This window comes from Lissotriton vulgaris, chromosome 7, assembly GCF_964263255.1.
Source record: "Lissotriton vulgaris chromosome 7, aLisVul1.2, whole genome shotgun sequence".
Lineage (NCBI taxonomy): Eukaryota > Metazoa > Chordata > Amphibia > Caudata > Salamandridae > Lissotriton > Lissotriton vulgaris.
The window spans coordinates 789,409,138-789,436,109 of NC_141695.1; the positions used below are offsets into that span (position 1 = coordinate 789,409,138).

Consider the following 26,972-nt stretch of genomic DNA (forward strand, 5'->3'; position numbering starts at 1 on the left):
CCCTTTCTTTCTTGCTGTTTTCTTTCTTCTTTTCCTTTCTTTATCTTCTGGCGTTTTTCCCTCATTCTCTTTCTTTTCTTGTTGTCCATACTTCTCTTTTCTCTTCCTCTCTTTCTTCTCTCTTGTCTGGGTCTCAACCTTTGCCTTCCCCTTTTACTGTTTTAAGAGCAAATGGACAAAACTGATCCTCAGGGACCCCAACCGTAAATATTTGGTACTACTGCTCCTGTGCAATTAATAATGTATTCTCCCCAAGGTATCTGGCTCATGTTTACATTTATCGAATCCCCCTATCAGGCAAAAGCTCACAACAGTTTTCACTGATCAGAAGTAGCTCTCACGATAGGAAAGCTTGAAGACCCCTGGTCTAGAGGGATCTCTCAGGAGGTATGATATGTTGAGGAAGAGCCAACATTATCAAAGTGTTTCAAACAACCCTGCAGGGGCCATTATATAGAGCAGTGTAGGAGTGGCAAGTGAAGTTGTGTCCCTTAAGGCCCTTTCTCGACAGGATCAAAAGGTAGTCCCAAGTGTCTGTGAATTAAGTGTGGTTTTCTCTTCAAAAAGTGAGGGAAGTGATTAGCCATTTTTTAAAATAAATCTCTTTATTGTTTTTTTCAAGAAAGAACATTCACAACTAATCAGCGCACAAGGTCAGTAAGCCGAATTGGTCTATAATAAGTGATCCGCTATGATCGTGAAAACATAGCTTGAGAGTAAGGAGTAACCACGTCTTGTGACCTTATATATCTTCATTGGCGTGCGCAACACAGGTAAAGTAATGCCAACCATGTCAATACCGCAACAATTTAAAACGGTGTCGTCTGACATGGTCCCAGCATATCAAAAAATCAATGGGGGAAGGGATCACTTGTCCTGAGTAGCCAGGGTTTTGTAATCTATTCGTTTCTGGTTCTGATAAAAAACCGTCATTCACGTACCAAGGCTCGAATGGCAGTGTATCTTGATTCTCCGCCTGTTTGCTAGCAACGTGACAGCATCATCATAGGGTTTGATTGTATGCTTCCTCCACCCGGAGGTAGACCACTGGTTAGTGCAGTAGTGATTAGTGATCAAAATGGTGGTGTGTTCAGTTGAAAAGGGCTTTCTTGACCAGTTAAGGCAAATTTTAATTAGTACTGAAAAAAATCCTGGTTAAAAAAGTTTGGCGTGCGTAGGAAGCTGGAGTTAGGGGGCTTCCGCACTGTCTAATGTCCATAAAAAGGTCGACATATTTCAGCCATTAATTGCCCGTAAGGGGTCGAGTTGGCTTTCTTCAGGATCTAGTATCTATAGTGAAATAAAGAAAAGTGAAAATAACCTTGTTTTGTAGGTTGATTCTTGGGATACTTTTCTGAATCTGGGAAGGCCTGAAAGTACCTTTGAGTGTTTGTTAAGAAATCTCCTCGGGCGTTCTGAGGCTGTGCCTGCTCCTGAGCAGTTATCGTCACGACTTGTGTGGTCTCTGCCTGCAGACCCCGGGAAATGTTCCCAGCATATACAAGCCCATCTTGTGGATCATATGCCATTGCATTAATGAGCAACTCTGACAACAAATAGATGGGGGTTATTTGCAGTGGAAGAGGCAGGGGCCCTCACGGCTACAGGGCACACCACAAACAAGACTACATGGCAGCAAACGCACCTCTGCCCATACCTTCCTCTGCAGCGCTCTACTTGCCCCACCTCCCTGCATTTGTACTTCTCATGGTGGTCTTTCATCGGAATTTGCTTCAAGTGTTCCTAGGTAGCGATTTCTATATGCACATCGTGGTTCACAATTCCCAGAAAATATGTGAAGGGATAACATATCTACTTCAGTTGGCGCCCTCTTACCTAAACTGGGCAGTCAATCCCCTATCCATGGAGCAGAGGAGGGTTTTCAGGCAAGGCAATACGCCGTTTCACGAGTACAAGCGCTAAGTCAATGAATTTATAAAATGCAACATTGTGTAGTTAAAAAAAGTACAGTTATAATCAAGCTAAAATAGACAGTGACAATTAGGATCAGAGGTTTAGAAATTAAGAACTGAATACCCAACGTAATATTACCAATACATAGCTCAATATTGGTGTGAAAATGTGCAGGTAAACAGGGGCAATATTTCACCACAATCTACACTATTGTGGGTAAGTGGCACAAATATGTACAATATCGGCTGACGGCAGCCTGCATCTTGGACAATCAACATTAGTATCCTTATTTGAAGCTCGGATTTAGATAATATTCAGGTGTATAGTACAGCATACATATTATTTTAAATTATTGAAGCTTCAAATTGATATATATAACTAAAGTACTGATTTGGGCAATAGAATCTTCTATGTCGTCTGTTCGAATTGATAATCCTATTTTTTAGGCCGTTTAAAAAGCTGCCGCAGAGAAAATGTAAATAATTACACATACACGATTAGGTAAGTCTTTATATAACCATACATATTGATTTAGAAGATTCCGCAATATTAACAGTCTTGTATTCTGATAAAGATATATGTATCAAAGAATTATACATGCTTATGAATATCTACTGAATGAGACATGGTGGCTAAGCCACCACGTTCTCATTCAGTAGATATTCAGAACCATGTATAATTCTCTGATACATATATCTTTATTAGAATACAAGACTGTTAATATTGCGGAATCTTCTAAATCAATATGTATGGTAATATAAAGACTTATCTAATCTTGTATTTTAAATATTTACATTTTCTCTGTGGCAGCTTTTAAAGAATGTATGATGTTACAACGCATAGATTCACAATGCATACCATCACAACGCAACTTTTACAACGCAAGATCCATTACAATGCATGCCATTACAACGCATGCCATTACAACGCAGATGCTATTACAACGCATGCCATTACAACGTAAGTATAGGTAAGTATATCATTGTATTAATATTTAATTTAATTTTAAAAAAATTAAAAAAGAAAAAAGAAATAATTTATTTAATTTAAATTTTTTTTTTTTTAAATAAAATTTAATTTACTATTCTAAATCCAGGGGTGGTGTAAAAGTAGGGTAAGTGCTGGATAGTGTATGGGTTACAATTACTATTCTAACTCCAGGAGGATATAGGAAGATGGCCTTTATTGCAATACAAATCTGCCTTACACGTGAGCAGCAAGGGACACCAGTCCCTGGGTTCATCCCCACCCTCTTCTATTGACCTTTTCTACCCTTCTATTATGAGTTGCCCCATCTACTCCGACCCATATCCCTTTATCCTACCTGTCCTTTTAAGTTTCCGTATGCCAACGAGAAATCCAGGTGACCTCGGGTTAGATGAAAGAGCATCACACTCTTGAAGAGGAGTATTCCCTGAAAATGTATTTGCTATGATACCCCCTTTACAACCACCAAGGAGTTGCCTTTGCTGGAAGAGTGCATTAAAAGCCTGCTTATGTTACCATCTTGAGAGGTTCCCTCTAGAGTTTATCATGTTAAGCATATTTAAATAAAGGGCACAACTCATAGGCTTTTGAAGGACGCTACTGCAGCCTTCAAAGAGCATGGCAGAAAGGGAAAAGCAAATTCAGAGAAGTGGTAGCAAGTTTTGTCATTAAAACGAGGAACACTGAGGGCTCTACATAGGGCTATTGTCATTGACCAAAATTACATTTGTGGGCTTTGGTATGATGACAACCAAGGCACCCAATAAGAGGGAAGGAATTTGTGGCATCCTGCTGTTGCTAGGTGCCTCAGAATGTATATGTATGGAATGTTGTGTTTGTGTTATGAGCCTAGGACTGGCAGTTAGAGCCTGGACTTGCTGTTGGTCGGACCCATCTGATGGATGGGATTCTTTATCCTATAATAAATCTACTTCAAACTGACTTTGGATGGACCTTCATTCTTACATTTGGCGACAGGAGATGGGATTGGATTTAAGGATCTTAACATCATCATTTTAAAGAAGATTTTTTTTAAGTACTCTTCATGCAAAAAACTACAGAAGAAGTTTCCCTGGCCAAGGACAAGGTACTGTTTGATTTTAGCCTATCCTCAAGGGAAAACCTGTGACTCTTCTTGCCACATATGGACGTTTGTTTTATCCATAGGCAAGAAATTGAATTCCATTAATCATAAATGGCAAATGATCGCTTTGTGTCCTGTACTGTTTGCTGATGTTGCCACTGTGTATCTCAGCTTTGTTTAAATTTTCGCCGCACACTCGCCCCTAGTTCTCATTATTGGAAGGGGTTGGGAGTAAAATTTGGTGCGGGATCTGTGTGTTCACAGTGAAGTTTGAAAGTGAAGTTTGACTGTTCAGTGAGTGTTTTGAGGCTTGGAAATCAACAACAAAAAAAAAATCGGCGCACACTCGCCCCTCCTCCTTTTCAGCTTGTCTGGCAACCGGGGCTGGGAGTTTGGTTCGGTGCGCGCCCTCACTGTCAGTTGCTTCGGATCAGCTCTTTGGCACATGTAGCGCAAACGGCGCTTGCGGCGACTTTGTTGTCATTCAAATTAATTCAAAGAACTCACCGTATTCATTTGTTTTACGTCAGTCTTTGCCGCATCCTAGCAGCGCGATCCAGCAGCGCGACCTCAGGCGTGATCTCTTCCTTCATCGTCACAGCGTCTGAGCCATCACGCTGTTATTGACGGGGTGACGTCAGAGTACGCTGCTATGTGGCGGCCTCTTAATGTTGTGTGCAGCTGTCTCCTAGCAACTTCGGAAACATTTTTATCGACTCTTTGATTTTGGGGTGATTTCTTATGATATTCTGTTGAATTTTCTTTCTTCAGGTAACAATCTTATCGGCGCTTTGATGTTTGTGCCCGATTACTCTGGCACAATGGAGTTTTTGGCATTTTTAAACAATTTTTAGGCATTTGATCTAAAACTAACTTTCATATATTTGTGCCATATTCTCAAGCTTACCTTACACTTTCATATTTACTGTTTTTGTGCAAGTTCAGTATATTATTCTAATGCCTATGATCTGATTCACTCGTTTAAGGCACATTACATTTGTGTCACATTTTTTGCAATCTGTACTTTATAATAACAGCTCTCTTATTTAATGGTTCTTAAGTTTTAAAAGAGAGTATATGTATTATTTTCATTTTGCTTTATTTTTACGTTGTGAAGGGCATTTCCTATTACAATTTATTTAGAAGTGTGACATTTTTAAGGTTATTTACTGTATTGCATTTCATTTAACATGCAGAATGTAACTGCCCCTCCATTTTTTTTAACTTCTCCGGGTGATCCACCCATAAGATGGAAAAAGGTATTCGAGAGGTACGCCAGGGTATGTGGTTCCTCCTTAAGCGCAGAGAGGAAAACTGCGTTATTATTACACTGTTTAGGACCAGAGGGTCAGGAAGTCTTTGATCATCTTCCTGACCTTAATGATAATAGTTTAAATGAATAAGAAACTTGCATTGCTCAACTAGACAAGCACTTTCTGCCTAAAGTTTCAACCATTTTAGAAAGGTATCATTTTGGGCATAAGACCCAAGAAGAGGAAGAAACTATTGAAAACTACATTACTGCTCTTAGAAAATTAGCTTCCTCTTGCAAGTTTGGTGCTTCTACAGATGAAAGAATACGTGATCAATTCATGTTGGGCTCTAGTATAGAACGTGTTAGAGAAGAGTTATGACAGAAGGATGAACCTAGTTTGGACAATGTCATCACCATCGTGAGAGAATTGAGCATTCTACAAAGTGTGTTGTAGTTATTTTAAAAAATGGTGAATATAAAGATAAAGGCACTGTACATGTTATTAAAACTTTGTTGGAACTGGGGTAGCCTGGCCTAGGGCAAGACGGTCATTTCAGAGGCACAGTGTAAAGGTTGCAGACCACCCAACAGTAAAACCACGCAATAGCACTCAAAAAGAAAACGCTACACCAAAAATGTGGAAGAATAAGTACTGCTTTATAAAAATAATATACTTCTCTCTTCAGTTTCAAAATGTACAGTTTAGGCACTTCAGTTTGTCATGGAAACATTAACTCCACTTTTAAGTTCTAAATCATTTTAACAACCAGCATTTACAGTACATTACATATATAGTTGGATCTCTTTAACCAAAACTGGCAGGTAATTCTTATACCTCAATAGCTCAGTGGTGCATTTACTGTACTTGGCTTACTCTAATGCATCTCTCATTACAGCATTACTTTAACCATTGGCAAGATCAGCCCTTATTCTAGCTCAGATAAACAGTGTCCTTTACATGAATAACTTTACAGTTCTCCTCCTTATCTTATCAAAGATGAAATTGGTAAATACCACTTAATTCAGCTTCCCATAAAACCTTGTCAGGGATTCCTCCTGGATGCTGTACTCAAGGGGCCAGAATCTCAATTTATAGCACCAGTTAACTGTGTGGAAGTCACTCCCCCACGTGTCTACCTCCTTACTTGATACTCGAAGCTGGGATCGTCCTGCTTCAGGCTCACAAGGGGAACAGCAAACGAAGGGGGTCGGGGAATTGCAGCTGGAGAGGCCCTCAGAGCTCAGAAGGCTCCACAATGCTCACTCCCCCGCTCGGGCCGACTCCTCAGTGGGGCTCTCGAGCGAAGGACAACCGGGGCAAATTACACAAGGCTCCACCAGCCCCTCTCGGGCCTCTAACCACTCCCTCCCTGCTCGGGCCAGCTCCTCAGTGTGGCGCTCGAGCAGGAGGGAAAGAGCAGATCACTCGGCGCTCCCTGGAGACCGGTGGCGCCTCTCCTCAGCGCCGGTCTTCAAGAACACTTCTTCCGCGGGCATGCGCTGTAGCGCTCGGCTGGCGCCGCCTCCCTCTGCGCTCGCTCGAAGAGCAGACACTTCACTCCTGGGCCTGCCTACTCCTCTGCCCCTCCTTCCGGGGAATACAGCCACAACCAGGCAGGCGCGAAGGCGCCGACTAGAAGCGTCTCACCGGGCTTTCCCTTGACAACCGGTTGTCACTCGGCCATACAGCAGAAGCGCGGAAGGCGCCCCCGGGGTCCCGCTCACGAGAGGAAGCCTCGCAAGGTTCCTCAGCCTCAGTGGATCCCGGGGGGGGGGCTAGTCTAATGCGCGAACGGTGCCCCAGGGGTCCCGGACCCGGCCGAGGCGGTGCTGTCCCAGTCACAATCCGGCGCCGATCTCTCCTGGCCACAGCTCCACAGCAGGTGAGAGGTAACTCTCGATGGGGGTAATTGAGTGAAGGGACAGTCACTAAAACCAGGGCAGGATGGTTTTGAGGGCTGAATAAAAGGGTGGGGGCCACCAGAATTAACCCTCCACAGTTATAGGGAATCACAGCAGAATTCCTTCCACTGGGCAGAGGACTGTGCTCCGCAGCACCACAGTCTCCTTCTCCTGTTCACACCCTACTATTTTGAAGCTAGGGGTCAGTCAGGCGCCCAGGGTCTCCCTTAACCAGCCACAGCGGGGACAAGACAAGGATCCCAAAGGAGGAGTAGAGAAGTGGATTAGCTAGGCTGCTTCCCAGTCCAGGAGATCAACCCTCACACTAGCCTCTCCCCCACCTTCCAAGATAGCCTATCCTCCAGCTGACTCTCACAGGTAGACAAAATGGCTGCCCCGCATTCCGCCTTATATAGGCTGCCCTTCAGTGGTCCAGAATGGACCAGAAGGTTCTAGAACGCCCTATGCTAGGCTATGGCCAAGTTCTGATTGTGACAGTTAGGGCAGTTGGTGGCCACCATTTTGTGTGGCTCCAACTTTCCTGTCAGAACAGGCCTCTGGGCCTGAGGTAAAAGATTATGAGGGGGAGAAAGAACACCTATCCCCCTGGCCAACACCTACAAAAAGTCAGTAGACAAAAAAAATTATCAAGGGTATGAGGGGCAAAAAGGGGACAAAATAAATAATAATGAGGAGGGACTACGTCAAAAAGCCAGACAGGTCTAACAAACTTCTAACAAAGAAAATGCAAATTTTAAAGATGTAAAGAAAAACATAATTCATAGTGACTCTTCTAACAAATCCAGTGTTTCTACCAAATTTAATTTTTCAAATGTGAAATCCTTTCGTTGTGGAAAGTTAGGTCAATTTGCCAACGACAGACAATGTCCCCGGTGGAAGTCTACTTGTTCCAAGTGTAAAAGGAAGGGACATTGTTCTGCTGTTTGCAAAGGGAGGTCTTACAAAAGCAAAGTTAATGACGTTTTTTATGACCCTGAAGGTGTTTATCAGGACTCAGAAGAGGTTGACTGTGGTCAAATTCTTGTTCAAGCAATTGGTAGTGAGGAATCTAAATCTTGTCCTTTTGATGAAATTTTAGTAAATGGCACAGCTACTAGAGTTCTTTTTGACTCGGGAGCTAAAATCACTATTGTGTCCAAAGAATTTTATTTACAAAGCTTGAAGGACAAGGTAAAAATGTACAAACCTGACCAAATTCGACCATATGCTTATGGGGGTGAGCCAATCAAACCTTTTGCCTATTTCCATGGTTTAATTGATTACAAACACAGATTGACAAATGCTAAGATTTACATATCTCAAAAGGAGGATAGCATTTTTAGTTGGTTTAACCAAAGGGATCTTGGAGTCATGCTTGATCCTAATTCTTCACCTCCCATAGTTTTGAAAGACAATTTTCAGTCCACCTCTGTTTCTACTGTTCAACGATCTACTGATGGTGAATTTACTAATTTGCTTACAGAAAGGTTTCCCCAAGTTTTTTCTGAGAAATTGGGTTGCTTAAGAGACTATGTTCACCACATTCGTCTGCATGATCAGGCAAAGCCCTCTTGTTATAAGGTGCGTAATATACCTGTAGCTGTCAGGGAGCAAGTTAAGAATGAATTACAACACCTGAAGCAAGATGGTATAATTGAGGAGGTAGAGGCAACGCATTGGCTTGCTCCGGTGGTCGCTGCTAAGAAATCTGATGACGCCCTCCATTTGTGTGTGGACCTCAGAGAGCTAAATAAAAATGTTGTGGTTGATCGCTACCCCTTGCCTAAAATCTCTGACATGTTAATATTGTTAAAAGGAGCTAAGATGTTCAGTACGATAGACTTGAGGTCAGCCTATCACCAAATTAGGTTGGATGATGAATCCAAGGATTTGACAGCTGTTATAACCCCTTATTGAACATTTTGATTTGTGAGACTCCCTTTTGGCCTAGTTTCGGCTGCTTCAGTGTTTCAGAGGGCATTAGAGAATGTTTTGAAGGATCTTGTGGGTGTTAGGGTCTATCAGGATGACATTCTCATCTTTGGTAAGGACAACAATGAACATGAAGCAAGAGTTATGGAGGACTTACTCAGACTCAATGAGTTTAATCTCACTGTGAAGATTGAGAAGTGCAAATTTAGGAGGGAATCCATTGATTATTTGGGACATACCATATCTGCTGCTGGCATTATGCCTAAGGAGAGTTTGATTACTGCCATTCTAAAATTGAACTCTCCGACTAATAAGGAAGAGCTGATGAGCTTCTTAGGTATGGCGCAGTACTATAGTGAATTTGTGTGGGATGATGAATGCCAAAGGGAATTTTGTGTTATTAAAGAAAAGTTAAATTCTACACACAAACTGAGCAGTTTGATCCCGGGAAAGAGACTGTTCTGGGGACTGATGTGAGTCTTAAAGGTTTAGGAGCAGCTCTTTTGCAAAGAGATGGTGTTAAGGAAAATGTTATCTTGTTTTTGTCTAGAAGTTTCGGAGGAGCTGAGTTACGCTATTCCGTGATCGAAAGGGAGGCTCTTGCTGTGTATTGGGCGGTTAAAAAGCTAAAGAATTTGCTTTGGGGAGGCAAATTCGAGATTAGAACTGATCATAAACCCTTATGTGAGATTCAATGCAATCTCGGGCAGAATCACTAAATGGGTTGTGGTTTTGCAGGATTATGATTTTGATGTGAAGTACCTACCGGGTGTAGACAACAAGGTTGCTGACGCTTTGTCCCGTTTGGTTCCGGTTAAAGAGGATATTCTGGATGATGAGGTTAATGAAGATGATGAGCTAGTTTGTGCAATTGATGAATGTATTGTAGGAAAAGATAGGTGGAAGAAGGATCTGTTTGAAGATCCAGTTTTGGTGCAGGTTATGAAATATGTCAATGATGGTTGGCCTTCGAAAGGGAGAGATGATACGGGAGCTGATACATTTTGGCATGTGAAGGATCAGCTTTCTGTGCAAGATGATTTGCTTTTATGAGGAATGAGGCTTATTCCCCCTAGCTCTGTTAGAGAAGAGCTTATCTCATTAGCAGAGCAGGGACACTTGGAAGTTTCCAAATGCAAGGAAAGGTTGAGGTTGTCGTATTGGTGGCCAGGTATGGACCTACAAGTGGAGCGTAAGATCAGAGATTGCTTTGAGTGTGCTTTGAGCGATAAGGTGGCAAAACCTAAAATCCAACCCATGGTCATAAGAGAGAGCCCGAATGCACCTTGGGAGGAAGATGGTTTAGACATACTAGGTCCTGTGTTTTCCTCAGGTTCTGAGTGGTATGTTTTTGTGCTCATGGATTTTTACTCAAAATGGCCTGAGATAGCCATTACCCGGGGTATTGAAACTAAATGTCATCTCTTTTTTGGAGAACATTTTTGAAAGAGAAGGTATAGCTAATTCCATTCTCACTGATAATGGTGTTCAACTGGTTTCTAAAGAAATGGAAACATTCTTTCCAAGTGTGGTATTTTACACAAAAAAGTTGCTTTGTACCAACTAGAAACCAATGGCATGGTTAAGAGATTCAACCGAGTTTTTAAAGAAACTATTGGTATTGCAAAATCTGCAGGTCTTAATTGGCGCACAGAAATTTTTTAAAAGGTAAAGGTGTATAGACTTTCACCTCATGCTGTAACAAAAAGAACGCCTTTTGAACTCTTTAAGGGCAGATGTCCTAATACACTTGTAACACCTTCTTGGGTGAATGATATGCAGCCTGATCTATTTAAAGAGAATGAGAACAGTGATTGGTCTCTAGCAGAGTCAAAAAAGATTGAGTCAAGTAAACAACATCAGGATGTAAAAAAACCCTGGTTAAAATTAGTGATTGGGTTATCATAAAGAATCCTTCTAATGTTAAATCTTGTCCAAGGTTTTTGAGGCCTATGAAGGTTATTAAGATCTTCAAGAATGCAGTTAAAACTGATGACCACCGCATTTGGAACTTGAATAGGGTGGTGGTGGTTAGGAAAGACTTTGCACATCATTTTATTGACTCCTCTTCAACTTCGCAGCAGAAACATTCACGACAGAAAGATCTATGTGGTCATAAGGCATTGTCTACTACTGTGACTTCCGGTCATCGAAGTTTTCCTTCTTCGACTCGTAAGTCTACAAGAGTTACTCATTCTCCTCAGTATCTGCAAGACTATGTTAAATAGGTTTTCTTTTCTATGTTTTCTTTTATTTCTTTGTTTTAAGGAGAGGAGATGTGTGGCATCCTGCTGTTGCTAGGTGCCTCAGAATGTATATGTATGGAATGTTGTGTTATGAGCCTAGGACAGGCAGTTAGAGCCTGGACTTGCTGTTGGTCAGACCCATCTGATGGATGGGATCCTTTATCCTATAATAAATCTACTTCAAACTGACTTTGGAAGGACCTTCATTCTTACAGGATTTCATTGCCAGTACAAAGGGTATAATTGTCACCCATGTCAAAGTATGACCAGACAAATCTGAGAGCAAACCTTTCCAATGCTCATCCTACTGCTATTCGACTTGATGCCACAAAGGTAAATATCTTGCCAATAGATAGGAATAGTGAGCGAGGCGGAGTCTAAGGTGGTACACTGGCAGTTCTACATTATGGAGGTGGACAGAAAGGCTTTCAACATACCAGTGTCAAAATAGATAACAACGATTAAGTGAATTGGTTGACATAAATGGAAAACAAGAGCAGCAGTGTTTGCTAACAGATGGATACTGGGATGGGAACTTGCTGCAGCATAGGGACAGAGCACCATTATCAGGGTACTTTTTCAGCAGCGAATTGAGACTGGTCCTGAGAAAGTGTGGTAGGGGACAGAGGCACATTGGGGCTCCTTCCTTCAAAAGTAGGGCTGCCCAGCAGCAGCCAATGCAGAACTGACTGATGAGAAAACCAAGAAAGAGGGACACTGGTGCTGCTCCAAATGTTTCAGGCACTACAGGTACCCTTTGCATAAGCTACCACAGGGGATCTGGAACCGGTCAAAGACTGAGAAGGGGTTACTGGTTGGGTTTTACTTTTGGAGAGGATGTACAAAAGAACATTGGGTGATGAGATTGCTTTAGACATGAACGAGACACAAAGGCACAAGAGGACTCCCAAACTAAAATTGTTTGCCAACTAGTGTTTTTTTCTCATTTCAACCTGGATGCCCTCCAATTGCTTAAAATTGAATTCGAGCAAGACCGAGGTCCTCAAATTTGGTAACAATCCTTTGGTCTGGACACCAGAGTGATGGCCGGAGGATCTGGGTGTATGTCCTGAACCATCAAGGAAAGCTAAGAACCTGGGGATCTTGGTGGATAATAAACTCACCATGGGGGACCAGGTGAACATAGTGACCTCAGCATGTTTTATGGTCCTCAGAATCATCAAGAAAATAAAGGTCTTCCTAACTAAAAACAATCTTAGGACGGTGGTGACAGCAGTCACAATGTCGCGGCTGGACTACTGCAACAGTCTCTATCTCAATGTTCAAAAACAACAATTTGAACAGGTTGCAATTGGTCCAGAACGCGGCAGCTAAAGTGCTGACCGGAAACATCGAGGTTAACCTCTGTCAAAGGAGACCTGATAAAATTACACTGGCTCCCAATACCGTTAAGATCACGCTTCAAGGCACTATCGATTGTCTTAAAGGCGGTCATGGCATTGGTCCAGAATTCATTAGGAAGAAATTCTCCTGGTATATCCCAGAGAGATTACTAAGATCCACTGGAGCCAAACTCGTTCAAATCCCACTTTTCAGAAAGACCAATTGGGGAGGTAGAAGTTTTGTTCACGGTGCAGCAAAAGCCTGGAACGAACTCCCGTTCCAACTTAGAATCGCTCTAGACTTTATCTCCTTTCACAAAGGCCTCAAGACATGGCTTTTCTCTCACTGCTAGGCCTACGCTTGCCAGGTAATCAGTACTTAGCGCCAGGACACCCTAGGGTAATTGCGTGCTCTATAAGTATTATTAATAATAGTAATAATAGATTCAAAAAGTCTGACCTATTTTAACAACATGCCAAACCTAGGCAGGGAATACGAAAACTATGTTAATGGAGCAGAATGTGTGTTTGATTTGCAATGCGGCTATAGTGTTAGATATGGAAGTCCAGCTGTTGGTGGGAGTTGTGTTGGGGAAAAAAACTGCTGGAATCACCTGGTAGTATCAAAATATGAAGGATTCAGATAGAGCCCAGTGCAAAGGCTCTGATCTGTGTACCGAGGATGGGGAGTCGATTCATCCTTTTGAGGTATTCAGCTTCGAGGTTCAAAATAGCAAACATCAGACAATCAACCTTGGAAGGGGATGGCAGTGTCCAAACATGATCAAGTTTCACCAACAGTTGAATTTTGCTTATTTTATGTGCCTACAACATAGTTAAATCTATTTTCCTGTTTATTTTGTATACCCTGGATATTGATCACTGTCTCATGACTAAGAGTAACTGCATTCTATTACTCTATTCTATTTTAAGTTCTTCCACACTAATCAACTCTACTCTAGAAGAGGATCCCGGCTTGCATTCATGTAGATACCAAGGCACCAGTTTAGAAACAATATTCCCTTTTGTGCATGAATACTTTAGACACATTGAATAGGGGGGGGGGGGGGAATGCTACTACTAACGGCTAACATTCAAGCTCATAATGCCAGATTTGCCCCTTTTGAGAAAATTATTTTGACCCACTTATCCTTGGGATCTCACCTGCTCCTTGTGCCGGTCATTATTCTCCAGCCCATCCACCTGCAGCAGGTTTTTCGCCACACCAACACAGGGCAACCCAGTAAGGATTCCCAGGTGACAGGCAACACCGAAACCTGCCAAGATAAAAAACAGGAGCGGTCAGGGCCTGGAGGGGGTGCCAGTCCATAGCACTCTACCAAGAGACTGTGAGTCTGAATTAACTGTAGTGGAATATCTCCAAAACAGAAACACAGAAATGACTCAGCTGTTGGCTACAACTGTCTGTGTGAGTGGTAGCCTGAGGTGTGAGTGCACAGTGAGCAATAGTGTCCACCGTGGGAGAACAGGCTGGCATCACGCTGTCCTCTGTGGCAGCTGGTCTGACGCGGAAGCACAAGGGCTGACAGCCACATTGTTCTTGCTGGGCGGCTGCGTAACTTTAGGAGGTGCTGGAGAGTTTATTTCCAGTACCCACTAGTGAGGAAAAACTGCAGAGCTGGTATCCATTTTGTTTTCTGTGAGTGAGAATCTGAAGTGTACGTGCAAGCTTGGCAGAGGAGTTGTTTCATGTAAGTATTTCTTCAATGAGTTGCGAGTCAGTTATATTGCATAGCCACATATAGCAAGGGGGCCCTGTAAATTTCTACAGAGCATTTACCTCTATGATGAAGAATACCGTTGCCATCTACGAGGAGGACCTGAAAGATAAATTGACCAAAAATTAAAGAACGTCTCCTGCCTATTGACCAAGTAACACACATCTAGAGGTGGCCATGGCTGCTGCAAAAGTGGTGTAAACAGGGGAACCACACTCGTGCATCCTACGAAACTGTTTGAGAAGGTACATTGTAACCTCATTTTGAGCCATGTTATCAATGTGTGCCCTTCAGCGTGCACAATTTTTGATAATGGACCAACTGAGTTTCCTGCTTGAAGACAGCGGGGGAGGATACAAAGGTCCTTCTTTCGTTTTCTGGACAAATCATTTCCCCTTTCACTCACAGGCACTAGGAGGAAAAACTACAGTGGTGACTCATGCCCTCCTCTTGTCCAGCATCCTAATGTGTATGTCAATGCTGCACTAGAGTGTTCTCTGATCCCTCCAGGACAGTCTATGCCAAACGTGGTACCTCATTTCACCAGGGCTAAGCGATCAATATCGCAGGACGTGTCCCAGGTTCAGGGGTGTGAAGGACTCCCTGTACCCCAACTATGGTTGTCTTTTACTACCCAACTAGTGGTGGCCCGGATATTCTTGCTTGCGATACAGCCCATGCCACCTTGGTTACACCTCTGCATGCAACTAGTTCTGATTCCACTTAGGTTAATCTGCCAACAACGGCTGGCCCAGCAAAGAACTCTGGAAATCTTTACCTGTGGCATCAGACTGGGATCCTCCCTTTGCAGCCTCTCGATAGCGTTGACCAATGAAGGCACCTCTCGAAAGGCCAGGAATCCAGCGACATAAGGTGCCATCAGGCACACCATCTGGCACTCCTCGTAGATTACCTGCAACAGGGAAACCAATGTAGGGGCTACTCCACTATAATACAGCAAAACTATTGAAAATGATTGCACTACACTACAGAAGGCTCAGTAGTGCTGTCTGCCACCCCTGCCCTCGGCCTGACTGATAACTGGCTGGACCAGAGTCCTAAGTGCCTCTCTGAACAGACCAAGGGGCAGCAAGCAACAGGTTAGCAACTAATTACATTTAAAACGGGTTATAACCAGGGATTTGAGTACATATCAATTTCCAAGCACATATATTAAAGATTATGCAATAGCTATGACCGGTTAGTCTAATTTGTCCAATGAAAGAACATTTTGGGGATCGCTGATAACCTCGGCCCAGTTGACGAATTGCATCTTCGAAGTTGTATGCAGTTCAAAGGTCGGAACTGAGCTGGCTCTCTGATTGGCAGACGCGTCAGAGGTCCAGAGAAATAGCACTGTTCTGTTTTGTGAAACAAGAATTTGTGAGGCTATATGGAGACTGGGTTAGCACACAGCACCACGAGAGAATCAGGTCACAACAAATATGGGTTGGAATTGCGCGCAAATCATAAGAAAGATTTATTTTTGAGGGATGTGTGGCCCTAGTTGGGGAACACAAGCCCACTATACACATTTTGACAATTCTCTCATACTAAGGATCGACATAAAATGCTACAAACTAAAACAAACGTCAAGGTGTCTTTGTACAAGGATTTGAATCAGGAGAAACAAGAACAAGCACTACCAGAGTCACAGGTCCCATGCGAGATCTATTGCCTTTGTTGGAGTGGAGAGGTATGGAGTGGGCTGGCATAGAGTGAGTGGCATTGTGCAGCATGGGATGAGTGCCTATGTGTGGCGTGGACTGGCACTGTGTGGTGTGGAGTATAGCGGCATTGTGTGGAGTGGCATTGTGTGGAGCGGCATTGTGTGGAGTGGCATTGTGGGGTGTGGAGTGGCATTGCGTGGAGTGACACGGTTGTGTAGAATGGCACTGCGTTGAGTGGAGTGGAGTGGCATTAGTTGGAGTGCTGCAGAGTGGAGAGGCATTCTGTGGCGTGGATTGGATTAGCATTAAGTGGCATGGAGTGGCATTGTGTGGCATGCAGTGGAGTGGCACCGAGTGGAGTGGCACTGAGCGGAGTGGTATTGAGTGGCATGGAGTGGTATTGAGTAGAGTGGAGTGGCACTGTATGAAGTGGAGAGGGGTGAGAGGCACTGTATGGCATGGAGTGGCATTGTGTGGCATGTAGTGGCAAGTAGTGGCATTGCGCAGCAAGGAGAGGCATTGCCTAGCGAGGAGTGGCATTGAGTAGCAAAAAGACTCATTGTGAGGCATGGAGAGGAGTAGCCCTATATAGAGTTCAGTTGCAGTGTGTGGCATGAAGTAGAGTGGCATTGTGTGGAGAGAAGTAGAGTGGCACTGTATGGAGTGAAGTGGCATTGCATGGTGTGGCGTTGCATTCCATGGAGTGGAGTGGCATTGTGTGGTGTGGGGTGAGTGGCATTGTGTAGTGTGGGGTGAGTGGCACCATGTGGCATGGAGTGGCATTGTGTGGTGTGGAGTAGAGTAGCTTTGTGTGGAGTGGCATTGTGGTGTGTGGAGTGGTACTGCTTGGAGGGACACTGTGTGGTGTGGAGTGCAATGGCAATGTGTGGTGTGTACTGGCATTGTGTGGTGTGATGTGGACTGGACTGGTGTGACATTGTGTGGTGTGTAGTGGAGTGGCCTTGAGTGGTGTGGAGTGGCATTGGAGGTGTGGTGTGGCATGGAGTGCAGAGGCACTGTGTGTCGTGGAATTGTATTGAGTGGCGTGGAATGGAGTAGAGTGGCATTGAGTGGAATGGCAGTGTGTGAAGTGGAGTGGCATTGTGTGGCATGGAGTGGAATGGCATTTGGTGGCATGCAATGGAGTGTCACACTGTGTGGCATGGAATGGTACTGTGAGGAGAGGTACTGTGTGAAGTGGAGTGGCATTGTGTGGCATGGAGTGAAGTGGAACTGTGTGACATGCAGTGGAGCAGCAATGAGTGGAGAACAGTAGCACTGTGTGGTGAAAAGTGCAATGGCATTAAGTGGCTCAGCATTGTGTAGCGTGGATTGGCATTTTGTCAAGTGGAGTTGCACAGTGTGGCATGGAGTGTAGTGGAGTGGCTTTTTTGGAGTGGTGCAGAGAGGAGTGGCATTGTGTAGAGTGTAGTGGCACTGTGTGGTATTGAGAAGAGAGGCATTGTGATGAGTGGGGTGGTGCTTTAGTGGAGAGGCACTGTGTGGCGTGAAGTGGCACTGTCTAGCATGGAGTGGCACAGTGTGGTGTCAAGTGGAGTGGCACTGTGTGGCATGGAGTGTAGTGGAGTGGCTTTTTTGGAGTGGTGCAGAGAAGAGTGGCATTGTGTAGAGTGTAGTGGCACTGTGTGGTATTGAGAAGAGAGGCATTGTGATGAGTGGGGTGGTGCTTTAGTGGAGAGGCACTGTGTGGCGTGAAGTGGCACTGTTTAGCATGGAGTGGCACTGTGTGGTGTCAAGTGGAGTGGCACTGTGTAGAGTGGAGTGGGGTAATACTGTTTGGTGTTAATTGCCACTGACTGGAGTGCAGTGGAATGGCACTAAGAGAAGTAGAACTGTGTGCCATGCAATGGCATTGTGTGGAGTGGAATGCCACTATGTGGCGTGGAGTGGCACTGTGAGGCATAGAGTGGCATTGTGTGAAGTGAAGTGGAACATTGTGGTACGCAGTGCAGAGCTACTGTGTGGCATGGAGCAGAGTATCAATGGTGTGAAGTGGAGTGGCATTGTGTAGAGTGGCAATGTGTGGCATGTAGTGGAGTGGAATTGTATGGAGTGATGCAGAGTGGAGAGGCATGGTGTGGATTGGAGTGGCACTGTGTGGCTTGTAGTGGCACTGTGTGGCTTGGAGTAGCACCAAGTGGAGTGGCATGGAGTGGCACGGAGCGGAGTGGTATTGAGTGGCGTGGTGTCACTATGCGGAGTGGCATGGAGTAGAGTGGCACAGCACTATATGGAGTGGGTTGGGGGGCACTGTGTGGCATAGTGTGACAAGGAGTGGCACTGCATGGCATGGAGTGGCATTGTGTGGCGTGGAGTGCAGTTGCATTATGTGACATGGAGTTGAATTGTGTGACGTGGAGTGGGGTAGAGTGGCATTGTGTAGTGGAGTGGCTTTTTATGGAGCGGTGCAGAGAGGAGTGACATTGTGTAGAGTGGAGTGGCACTGTGTGGCATTGAGAAGAGAGGCATTGTGATGAGTGGAGTGGTGCCCAGTGGAGAGGCACTGTGTGGCGTGAAGTGGCACTGTTTAGCATGGAGTGGCACTGTGTGGTGTCAAGTGGAGTGGCACTGTGTAGAGTGGAGTGGGGTAATACTGTTTTGTGTTAATTGCCACTGACTGGAGTGCAGTGGAATGGCACTAAGAGAAGTAGAACTGTGTGCCATGCAATGGCATTGTGTGGAGTGGAATGCCACTATGTGGCCTGGAGTGGCACTGTGAGGCATAGAGTGGCATTGTGTGAAGTGAAGTGGAACATTGTGGCACGCAGTGCAGAGCTACTGTGTGTCATGGAGCAGAGTATCAATGGTGTGAAGTGGAGTGGCATTGTGTAGAGTGGCAATGTGTGGCATGTAGGGGAGTGGAATTGTATGGAGTGATGCAGAGTGGAGAGGCATGGTGTGCATTGGAGTGGCACTGTGTGGCATGTAGTGGCACTGTGCGGCGTGGAGTAGCACCAAGTGGAGTCGCATGGAGTGGCACTGATCGGAGTGGTATTGAGTGGCGTGGTGTCACTATGTGGAGTGGCATGGAGTAGAGTGGCACAGCACTATATGGAGTGGGTGGCACTGTGTGGCATAGTGTGACAAGGAGTAGCACTGCATGGTGTGGAGTGGCATTGTGTGGCGTGGAGTGCAGTGGCATTGTGTGACGTGGAGTTGAATTGTGTTACAGGGAGTGGGGTAGAGTGACATTGTGTGAAGTGACACTGAGTGGAGAAGAGTAGCATTGTGTGATGTCAAGTGGGGTAGAACTGAGTGGAGTTGTGCTGTGTGACATGTAGTGGGGTGGCATTGTATATAGAGGTACAGGAAGAAGTGGCATTGTGTAGAGTGTAGCGGCATTGTGACATGTGGAGGGGAGTGGTGCTGAGTAGAGTGGCACTGTGTGGCTAGAGTGACATTGTGTGAGGTCAAGTGGAGTGGCACTGAGTGGAGTTGGGTGATACTGTGTGGCATTGATTGGCACTGACTGGAGTCTAATGGAATTGTATTTGGTGGAGAACCAGCACTGTGTGGCATTGTGAGGAGGGGAGTGGCATTGTGAGGAGGGGAATGGCACTGTGGGGAGTGGCATTGTATGAAGTGGCATTGTGTGGTATGCAGTGGACTCGAAGTGTGTGGCAAGACATTGTGAGGCATGGAGAGGGGTGGACCTGTATAGAGTGCAGTTATATTGTGTGGTGTGGCGTGGGGTGGATTGTGTGGCGTTGGGTGAGTGGCATTGGTAAGTGTGGGGTGAGTGGCATTCTGGGGAATGGAGTGGCATTGTGGGGTGTGGAGTGCAATGGCACTTTATGGCATGTACGGGCATTGTGTGGTGCGGGATGGAGAGGAGTGGCCTTGTGTGGAGTGGCATGGCTATGTGGGGCGTGGCATGGCCTTGTGTAGTGTGGAGTGGCATGGTATGGAGTGGAATGGCATTGTGTGGTATGGAAATTTCCCTTAGGTATCACTGAATTGCTCTATAGCAATTCACAGCCCTGTGCTACATAAAATGCAATTATAATACAAAGTGTTACCAATTATCTCAACCTATGATCTATGTGAACATCTGGTGCCTTTGATCCAATGAGGTAGCGTATTAGTATGTACAACGCTTCAGAGAGAACTGGTTTGTTTACAGTAGAGCGTTTTAGGCCACGAAGGGCTAGTAAGCAAGGGAGAAAAATATATTGTTCTGTTTGGGGATAAAGGAGATGGAGCCCGGTGGTGGCAGTGTTGTGGAGACAGAAATGTTAAAATTTTTCCAAACAGGAGTATCAGAAGTGCTCATTACTCAATCAGGACAGAGAATACTAGTATCAATCACCTTTTTAAAAAAAAACTTTATTGACATTTTATGACGACATAATCACCACATGGTGGACATTGGCAAAATATTGCAATAATCAGACGGAGTATATAGGGGTACAAGGCAGTGAAATACAATAATAAAGAGTGCTATCTCTCGTTATACCAATACAAAGTTCGATTGCAAGCCCAACCTCAGGACCATAGTCCTTTGTAACTGCCGCTCAATTCCCACAGCGTTGCTTGTCCTCCCATAAACCCAACCCCCAACGTGGTCATAACCCTGACACATACTGCCCCTAATAGGTGGTGCCAACTCTCACTCCTATCTCGGTTGGTGTATTATGCCAAGTCAGGTATATATCATTGCGCTGTGTAAAAATTCAGCCTCTGAATATGTCGGAAGTTATATCTAATGAGGATGCAAGCCCCCTCCAGAGTTAAAATAGATAACGGGTTCCGGCAATCTCCCAGGTGAAGGGAGATAAGGATTGAGCAGGGTATCTATCAGTGTCTCCCAAGCTCGAGCAATATTCAGTGATCCAAGGGCCCACTGAGCCTCCCTCAAAAACACGGCACTCTCATAACTCATCCATCTCTCCAATTCTCGCTTCCAAAGCTCCAATCTAGGGCCCCTCGGAGATTTCCAGTTTCACATGATCTCTCTTTTTGCTAAAATAAAGGCCAAACCTTGCCACCCACTCATCGCCATATTCTTAGCAATATGTGGGTACCAATGAAATAAGCAATTACCAGGCATTCACGGGACTTCCCGCTCAGTTATCATTGCTAAAATCATAGTAATTTCCTTCCAATCTGATCTAGGTCCGGGCATGCCAAAAACATGTGGTGAAAGTCAGCCCCCACCTCCCCACATCTCTGGCACGGCAAAGTGTCTGGCAATCGGTCCAGTCGTGAGATATGCCTGTGAAGCACATAAAAATCAATACTGTTAAACCTGATATTTCTGAAAACCTTAGACATGCATTGTAGATTTACCCCATGTCGTCTTCCGGGATGGTAACCCTCGGATCTCCCCCTAGGACATTCCTCTAAGGGTAAGATCACACCACCCCGAATCTTTCTATAAAGACAATTGATTGCCTTAAAGGTCCCCGATGACGTAACCAAATATTGCCAACTTTTGGAATGTGGGGGTTCCGATGTGCCTCCCCCCCCCCCCACCAGAGTTTGCAAATAGCTATCGTTACAGTGCTGTGGAGTAAAACTGGCCCTGCGATAAGTTATCATGGCTATTGTTACAGTGCTGTGGAGTAAAACTGCCCCTGCGATAAGTTATAACGGGATCATAACTCTTTGAATGGGAGGAGTTCACCATATCGAAGAGGAACCCAAGTGTTGATTCTCCTGCCTCCACCCATTAAGTTCACATTTTCCAATTCCCCCTCTGCGGTAATAGTAAGAATCACCTTGTTGTGAAAAGAGGTGAACAGACAGTTGGAGGTTTAAACCAAAGATATTTCAGAGCTGAAAATCAGGAAGCTCTACGAGTCTCTCTGACATCGGAGGGCTGGAAGAAAAAACACGGAGAAGGTATGGGTGGGAGGTGAGAAGCACCCCAGACAAGCCGATTGGAAGGAGAAGAAGAAATAGTTCCTCAACCACATCATGAGCAGCGGACAGACACTAATTAAGATTAATTCATCTGGGCTTGTTCCATGCTCCACAGATGGAAAAAGAAGTGATGCCTGACACATGCTGGCCAATTAGGACGCAGCAAAGAAGAGTAACAATGATGCCAATGAATGGTAAGCAATGGGCGGGCTTCCAAACCCTTTATAGATAACAATATCTTTAGCAGCGACAACCCATGCGCTGACGGCAGATGAGACCTAAAAATAATGGTGAAAGATACTAAAGAGATCACAAGTCGTACCCACTTTTTTAACCGCCTTCAAAGTGCAACTGGTAGCTTCATTTAGGGCTTTAAGAGGGCTAGGCACGCTATTCGCTTTATTAAACTTCATATAAGATAGGGGGTTTAAGCTTCAGACTTTAAATTATACTTCTGGGCACCATTCATGGGATGGATCCAGAGCTTGCCGAATGGGCAGGAAACCATACTGTTTGCTCTCGGATAGCAACTTGCGTGAGGCCCTGACATCAGATTTGTGCTTCATAAACTAACAGACCCTAACTACTTTAAGAGGGTGAGACTTAAGATAATCAGGCACGTTGTTTGGACATGGCAAGAAATTCACAGTAAATATTTTCCACCTACATTTCACCATTATACTCTTCTAGGGGGCAACTCGATGTTCCCATACATATTACATGATAAAACGGGGGAAGCGTGGGGACGTATGGGTATAAAGGAATCTTGGCCATCTCTATGACAATCAGGTGTTTCAGACATTTCTTTCACTACAAGAGTATTTTAGGTTCCCACAGCACTTCTTTTTTAAATACCTGCAGATAAGGGATTACTTATGTTTGAATGCAAGCTGGAAATCGAACTTGTTGTTGTAATACTCTTTCTATATTCACAATGCCTTCTCTTATCAAGCAGAAACATTTCTCAACCTATATCATCCCATGTGTTACTTAATTTATGTTCATCTTTTTCATATCTAGGACATATTCATCATTACTACTTTGTTGGCATGCTCTTGGGGCTAAGTGATTTTCAGATTTTTAATTAAATCCAAATCCTGGTGGTGGCTTTCTTACTTGCCCAATGCAAGCTTCAGCGTGGATGTACATCAAACTTCTCTCTTTTTCTCTCTCAACTTACTGGGCAATATTGCTGCCGATGGTTGAGTACTTGAGTTGCATTGTAGGTAAATGTTTGGAACTTTGTTTGGTTAAGCGATGTAGTGACCGGGTTTTTGGCTCTATTTTCTGAGTGATGGTGACTTTAAGCTTGCTACCATCCTGGATCCCTATTCTTGGCTTGTGTTGGTCCTTTTCAGGCCTTTTTCCAGACCTAGAAGCATAAACTAGAGGATAGCTGCTTTATATGATGATAGATCCCTTATTCTTGACTCTAATCTATCTATTGCCTATTGGCTTTGACATAATTATGTGTCCTTTCATCATCCTACCTATAGTAGAGGGTGGATCATGTAGTCCTGACTTTATATTATGGTTTGTGTATGTACTCTGACATAGCTAGGTGTCTATTTCATTCTTTTCGGGCCTACAAGGCCCAGAACCAGAGAGACTCCATTTCGCTTTCTGTCCCTGCAGACTGAGATGCTTGCAGGGTAAAGGTGATGTTTTAGTTATGCGGTGTCGTTCACTTGGAGAGAACCGGCCCTTATCAGTAGACTGTATTATTCTTTGTGTCGAAGACACCACAAAAGGCCGGCCGGCTGGGTGTGTGTCCTTGACGCGGAGTGGTGCAGGGATCTGATGGGCGGCAGGCTGATGACTGGAACTTTCCATGAGGAGAGAGCATTCCATATTAGCGAAGTGCAGAAGAGGAGGAGTGTCAGTTGGTGTTTGGAACAGAGAGAGGTCAGTCGGTTCTTGGAGTGAGAGAAGTCAGTCAGTGATTTGGAACCAGAGAGAGAGCAGTCAGTTGGTTGCTGGAGTTGTCAGAAGCAGTTGTGATCAGATGATGTTTGGAGCTGAAGAAAGCAGTCAGAAGCAGTTACTTATCAGAAGGAGTTGTGATCAGCTGGAGCAGGCAGTTAACAGCTGGAGTCTGGAGTGATGCCTTTTGGAAGAGACTGAAGTTATATAGTGGATTAGTCTGTGGGAGCAGCTGGAGTGAGTTGGACATTGGAGCTGGGATAATCAGACAGAGTGAAGAAGCTAGTGGAGCGAACGGTTATCAGAGCTGCAGAAACTATATCATTAGACTGAAGCTGAAAGGTGAAGACAGTTCGTGGGGGAGAGGAGTCCAGTGCAGAGTGATCAGCGCAGATGCGTGTCCAAGAGTGCAGGGGAGAATCTGAGATGAGCCAAGGCACAGACGAGAGAGGAACCCAGATGACAGCTAGAGCAAGACTTCATACTAATCAGGTGATATCTGTCCTGTTATATTAGTGCCCATAAACATTAATCTTGTCTTTTATTTCCTAGGCTAGATTCCCTACTGTATTGCTAATCCTTTTTCTTTCAGCGGTGTGCAGTATAATCCATTCCCTTTTTAGCTATCTACAGTCCCTGTCAGTTACATGTGGATGTGTTATAGTAATAAAGCTTTCCATTATAATAAAGAGACCCCGCAGTTCTGTGTATGTGTCTATTCCCCTTTTACTTTTCAAGCTATGTGTGATATTGTAGTGTTATATTATTGATGTTATTAGTGAATAAAGGAACCCCAGTTCTTAATGAACAGCTGTGCAGATGTTGTTCTTACAATAAAGCTAACCTTTCTTCTAGCCAGATGCTGTTATGTGAACGGATGCGACTCCCGTCCAGGTAAATGGTAACTGAGTAAGGGAGTAGAGGAGAGCTTGTATTTGATAATAACTTTTGCATACTGTGATTTGGCCATTCTTGTGTACCACATAAAATATAACAATTACATCCCCAGTAGATATTAGATGTATGAGAGAAACTTCCCAACAGAGAGAGAGAGAGCTGAAGGTATTCATAGGAAAGTGATCGTTGTTGTGTAGCGGCGTTAATGAGAGCATTGACTGTAGTCGATGTGTATACCCACAAGATTGTGGCTTGAGAGAGCACCGGGGGGATACGGTGTGTAGTGAGATCGCCTCTAGGGAAAACGGCGTTAATGAGAGCATTGATTGTAGTCAATGTGTATACCCACAAGATTGTGGGTTGTGTATGTATGAAATAGTGAGAGCACTGGGAGGACACAGTGTGTATACCCACAGGATTGTGGCTTGTGTATGTATGAAATAGTGAGAGCACTGGGAGGACACAGTGTGTATACCCACAGGATTGTGGCTTGAGAGAGCACTGGTTGTGGTCAGTGTGTAATGGTAAGTTATTGGAACCGCCCCCTTCACTATGAGTAGGAGGGTAGCATAGTCTGGGTCTGAGTTGCTGCGAGACTATAAGGTATGAGTGTGGTGTAGGGCATGGACGTCCTTAGTAATCAGTGAGTATTCCTAGTAATCCCTATAGATTTAGTGGTGTTTCTGATGATATGAGCTTGTATATTGCTAATTCCCCATCCTCAGGTAGGTACCCAGGTGCCTGGATAGATGGGTCCTGAGGAGGGAGGTGGTTACGTTTCGGCTGGGTTAGTGGTGTCTTGGTGAGCTGATTCTATCTGGTCCGAAAATCCGGTCGTTACAAGCGATCACTCTTCAAATTGATTTATAGCACCCATTACGTTTGTTTTGACTGGTGATGTGGCTGGCCAGCAAGAACTAGGGTGCAGGACTGATAGAATTCTGGTATATTCCCTTTACTACTGCTATCTTGTTTTGAAGGGCATTTAGCACAAACTTTACACCAGGAATCTCGCTCTTCACTAGATCAGCTTCTTGCATCCGAAGGTTGTGGTAAAGCTGATAAATGATAGCGCAGCATGATTTAGGATCATGCACAATGAAGTTGTTGGTCTGGGTATTAACGATCACAAATTTCTGATTTCTGGGGGGATGGCTCAAGCCTAAGGGTTGACACTGTACCTTTAATCCCCTGGGGCATCAATGAAATTGTAAACGCAGAAACCATAACAGGACTTAGTGAAGGAACCACCATTTGCTGCAGGTGAAAGTTTGGGCAAGACTTTGACAGACAGCCTGTATTATCTGGTATATGATCACCTTGAGTGGTAAATCACAATTTTTCTTGTTTAATTTGTTTAGGATTGCGCAGTGGATCACTACTCCCTTGTTGCATATTGCTCCCATTTTAGCGTCTTTAGATTTTTTTTTTTTTTTTTAAAGATTTTTATTGTTAGCAGGCTGAAGAGGAGAACGGAAAATACAAAAAGAAGGGTGATAGCAATACATAAAACACAATACATATATATAATGGCCATCATACATAACAGATATAACAATTTCATGTTAGCAATCTCCAAAATATAATAACAGCTGTCAAATAATACAGTTTTTCAAAGATATAACATCAGCTTTCTATAAAAGTGCCCCAATTTTTTTCATAATTTTTCATTGCTTTTGTACCCCTAATATTTGCTAAAGCAAACTCCATTGAGTGTATTTCGGTTACCAGTGTCCACCAGTCCCAAATTTTTGGTGTTTCTGAGCTGATCCAAGCTCTTGCCACCGTTAGTTTAGCACAGGACATTAGTATTGTAATCAAGGCGGCATGTGGAAGTGGATCTATATATAGATCTAATAGAGCTGACGCTGCTGTTAGAGCTGGTATCTGTATCTGCTTCATATGCAAAAAAATTTCAACTTCGCACCAAAAAAATTTCAGATTCGGGCATGAGAACAGCATATGTGTCAGGTCTGCCGCCTCCATAGAGCATTTAGGGCACTTCGTGCGGTCACTATAAATGTTGTTATGAGACCATTTAGAGATTTTTTCGGGGGTATAATATAACATGCATGTTGTTCTAAATTGTTGAAGTCTTAAGCTGGATGATCTTGCTCGTTTGTTAATATTCATTAAAGAGTTTGTTATCTGTGTGGAGGTTATATTTAATCCCAATATTCTGCTCCATTTGTCA

The 26,972-nt window shown here is 44.1% G+C and overlaps 1 protein-coding gene across 2 annotated transcripts in view; it reads right to left on the minus strand.

Annotated features, from left to right (window-relative positions):
- ENDOV (endonuclease V) overlaps window positions 1-26,972 on the minus strand; it is a 238,911-nt gene that overhangs the window by 126,831 nt on the left and 85,108 nt on the right. For both annotated transcript variants that reach the window (XM_086931043.1, XM_086931044.1), the window contains exons 3-5: window positions 15,181-15,315; window positions 14,465-14,504; window positions 13,828-13,940 (exon numbers count right to left, since the gene is read on the minus strand). In XM_086931043.1, coding sequence (XP_086787169.1) covers window positions 13,828-13,940; window positions 14,465-14,504; window positions 15,181-15,315 — 288 coding nt within the window. The remainder of the gene's footprint in view (window positions 1-13,827; window positions 13,941-14,464; window positions 14,505-15,180; window positions 15,316-26,972) is intronic.